This window comes from Cygnus atratus, unplaced genomic scaffold, assembly GCF_013377495.2.
Source record: "Cygnus atratus isolate AKBS03 ecotype Queensland, Australia unplaced genomic scaffold, CAtr_DNAZoo_HiC_assembly HiC_scaffold_54, whole genome shotgun sequence".
NCBI classification, from domain to species: Eukaryota; Metazoa; Chordata; class Aves; order Anseriformes; family Anatidae; genus Cygnus; species Cygnus atratus.
The window spans coordinates 121,567-125,698 of record NW_026110150.1 but is presented as its reverse complement, the minus strand read 5'-3'; the positions used below and the strand labels follow the sequence as shown (position 1 = coordinate 125,698).

The window sequence follows — 4,132 nt, the reverse complement described above, 5'->3', positions numbered from 1 at the left end:
GCCCCCTCTCTGCCCTCGAGGCCCCCTCCTTCCCCCCCCAGTCCCCTTTCTCCCCCACCCAGGCCCCCTTTCCCCCCCCCATGCCCCCCTTTTCCCCCCCCCCCAAGCCCCCCTCCCTGCTTCCCAGGCCCCTGTTTCTCACTCCCCAATCCCCCTCTCCCCCCAACATGCCCCCTCCTCTTGCCCCCCGAGCCCCCTCTCTTGTCCCCCAGACCCCCTCTATCCTCCCCCAGGCCCCCTTTTCTCCCCCACCATGTCCCCCTCTTCCCCCCTCCAAACCTCCTTTCTGCCCCCCCAGACCCCCTCAGCCCCCCAATCCCCCTCTCTCCCCCCCCCGGCAATGCGCCCCCCCCCCCCCCCCCCCCCCCCCCATCCCCGACCCTCATCTCTCCCCCCCCCCCACACACACACAGGCGGGCACTGCCTGGACCTGGGGGGCCGCGGCGTGCTCTGCAGGTGCCGCCCGGGCTTCTCGGGCCCCCGCTGCGAGCACAACGTGGACGACTGCAGCCCCAACCCCTGCGCCAACGGCGGCACCTGCGTGGACGGCGCCAACGCCTTCACCTGCTCCTGCACCCTGGGCTACGCCGGCACCCGCTGCCGCCCTGCGCGCCGACGCCTGCGCCTCGGGTCCCTGCCTGCACGGCGCCACCTGCTACACCCACTTCTCCGGCCACGTCTGCGCCTGCCCCCCCGGCTTCATGGGCCCCCGCTGCGAGGAAGAGGTCGGGGGCCCCCGGCTGCTCCTCGCCGCCAGCCCCCGGCGCCCTTGGCCATCGCCTGCGCCCTCCCCATCGCCCTCCTGGGGCCCGGACTCGGCTTGGTGCTGGCGGCTCGCGGGTGGCGGCGGCGGGCGGTAGGGGGGGAGAGGTGAGAGTGGGGGGCACGGGGGGACACGGGGCAGCTGGGGGTCCCAGGGGGGACAAGGGGGGAACGTGTGGCTGATGTGGTTTTTCCTCACCGGCAGCCGAACGCTGGAGCTGGGGGGGGGCGGGGGGGGGCTGGGGTGAGACCCCAGGGGAGCGGGGGGACAAGGGGGCAGCTGGGCGTCCCAGGGGGACAAGGGGGGGGACACATGGCTGATGTGTTTTTTTCTCACCGGCAGCCGAACGCTGGAGCCAGGGGGGGGCCCTGGGGTGAGCCTCCCAGGGACAGAGCAGCCTCTGCCACCCCGAGCCTCGGCCACCCAGGTGAGGATGAGGACCCTGCGCTCGGAGCTTAACTGCCCCTTCATCTTCCTCCTCTTCCTCTTCTTTAACCCTCCCGGCACCTTCCAGGTCTGAGGCAGCGGTGATGGACCCCACAAGACACCAGAGAGGGCTTTGGAGAAGGCAGGGAGGGGTTTTTTGCTGATACCGGGACGTTTGAGCCCCGATACTGTAACGTTTGTGTCCCAATATCAGGACGTTTGTGCCCTGATAGCGGAACGTTTGTGCCAGATATTGGGACATTTGAGCCCCCGATATTGTGATGTTTGTGTCCCAATACCGGGACCTTTGTGCCCGATATTGGGACATTTGTGTCCCGATACCATAATGTTTGTGTCCCAATATTGGGACATTTGTGCCCTGATACCAAGAGTTTGTGTCCCGATATCGAGAGTTTGTGCCCCAATATTGTGATGTTTGTGCCCCGATACAAGGGTGTTTGTGTTCCAATATTGGGACATTTGAGCCCCGATACCGTAACATTTGAGGCCTGATACCAGGACATTTGTGCCCTGATATTGGGACATTTGTGTCCCAATACTGAGCGTTTGCGCCCCAATATCAGGACATTTCTGCCCCAATAAAGACCTTTGAGAGGCTGTTGCTGTGGGGATCGCAGCAGTGTTGGTGCTCTCTTTTTCCCTCACAGCGCTGCGTGTGCTCGAGGAGGGGGCACTGGGGGCGGGGGGGGGGGACACACACTGGGGACAGGAGCCGTGGGCTGGGGCTGAACGAGTCCCATGTGGGGCTGATGAAGGTTGTGCAAAAAAATCCCAATAATTTTTCCAGACAGGGCAATCCGTGAAGCTATATTCCCTATTTCTGATGCTGATTTCTCCTGATTTCTCCCCCGTTTCCTCGCTGGCCAAGTACTACAGGTTCACAACCTACTCAATGCCCTTTTTGATACCCTATACGTACAATTTTATTTGACCAACTGTTTAATTTCTTTTTTTTTGTTTGTTTTTTCCCTTCTCTCATGCCTAGAGGGCCCGTGATTTTTGGTTTTATTGATTTTGCCCTGTTTTTCTGAGCCATCCTCCTTATTTCGGGACCGTGGGACCTTCCCCCTATCTGCTTCACATCCTGCTGTGCCACGGTCCTGCCTGAGTGATCCCTTTTGAATATAAAACCACCTTCTATTGCAGAAACACCGCTTCGTTTCTCACACTTGCCACCCCGCTGATGTCTTTGTCACCCCCTCGATAGCCCCCCCTTGTCCCGTTAGATGTCCCAATGAGGGGGGCAATTCGCACCTCTGCCCCCCTGCTGCACATCAAAACCCCACCAACACCTCCCAGCCAGCCCCCCTCACCCAAAAAAAAAAAAAACAAAACATTAAAAAAGGTTTTTTTTGGCAAGAAAAACACCAGTGGGAAAGGGGGGCGGGGGTGAGCGATACCACCCTGCTGGGAGGGACGCAAAGCCGCACCGGAGCCCACAAAATGGGGGGAAAACAGCAGGAAAAGGGGACGGATGGGGCATAAAGGGTGCTGAGCTCCTAAGGGTGGGAAGGGGATCTTGGCCCCGGGGAGGGACGACGGGGGGGGGTGGGGTGGGGTGGGAGGAGGACCGGGGGGATGGGTCCAGTACCCCCCCCTCAGTCCCAGTACCTCCCCTGTAGCAGTAGCGCACCCTGCTCAGTCCCAGTACCCCACCCACTGACCCAGTAGCACCCCCCTTAATCCCAGTAACACCCCCCTGTCCCAGTACACCCCCTCCACACCAGTACCCCCTCTCTCCTCAGTCCCAGTATTCCTTTGGTTCCAGTACCCACCCCTCAGTCCCAGTATCCCTCCCCCATCCCAGTAGCATCCCCCCCTCAGTCCCAGTACCCCCCCCCATCACAGTACCTGCCCCCCAGGTCCCAGTACCCCCCTCTCCTCATGCCCAGTATCACTCCCCCATCCCAGTAGCGCCACTTTCTCCCATCAAAAAATGCTCCCAACGGAAGCCTTTGGGTAGACCTGAACTCCCTTGGGGAGCCTTCACGCAACCCCACACACAACAGGACTCCGCGCCTTCTCTCCATCCGAACTGGAACTGCCCTGCCTGGCACATGCTCACACTCTACCTGACAACCCCCCCCCCCCCACACACACACACACCCTCTCTCAGCCTGACCGTCACCAATCCTGAAAAGCCCCATCTGCTGCAACGACTTAAAAGCACCTACCCTTGCCCTATGTGTCCGTTCACAACCCCAACCCAAACATAGCATTTGCCCCCCCAAACTTAGCTTGGGAACACTGGGAGGCAGGTTCCATCCTCAACAAGGAACACAACGGCTAGCCAGGACGTTGCTTCAGGCATGAGGCTCCACTTTATGTGCAGAAATAAAGTGCCATCAGGCACCAGCACGCCAGCCAAACTTCTTCCAATGCAACACCCTCCTCAGAAGCAGAACGGTAGTCAACTGACCTGCTCTGCTCCTGAAATCAGATAGAAAACCGCTGGACAACTCCCCGCTTCCCCCTGCCAACCACCCCCCAACACACAGTATTTGCCCCTTGATTTAATTCTCATGGGTCAGAATACATCCTCAGTGTGGACCACAGAGGCCAACTAGGATGTTGACAGATTCTTCTTCATCCCCTGAAAACAGGAGTCACCCAGAGGTGGACCGATAGACTACCAAACCAAAAACCATGCCCATTTTCCACCTTTTCTCCACTCACCTTCCCGATCAAGGTTTAGCGCATCAATTCGCCATGCCAAGGTCACGTGGCTTAGACCAAGGAGAAAGAACAGACAAACGTGACAATCCACAAAACAGTCTATACCCACTCCTCTTCTTTCCTCCCCTGCCCCAACAGCCAAGAAGCCCCAGACCCACGTCCCCCAACCCAGTACCACCGCTTCGCTCACCTAACGTCCCAAAGAGATGCATCACGCTCCCTGCTCCTCTTGCACTCCGAGCATCT

The 4,132-nt window shown here is 59.8% G+C and overlaps 1 protein-coding gene across 1 annotated transcript; it reads left to right on the top strand.

Moving 5' to 3' along the window:
- Window positions 1–413: 413 nt before the first annotated feature.
- On the top strand, window positions 414–1,283 carry LOC118261165 (delta-like protein B; the record flags this gene model as incomplete). Its single annotated transcript, XM_035571855.1, is given in 4 exon segments — window positions 414–607; window positions 609–732; window positions 735–870; window positions 1,106–1,283. Coding segments are annotated over 4 exon segments (632 nt in total), but the record flags the coding sequence as incomplete, so codon positions are not given.
- Window positions 1,284–4,132: the final 2,849 nt, after the last annotated feature.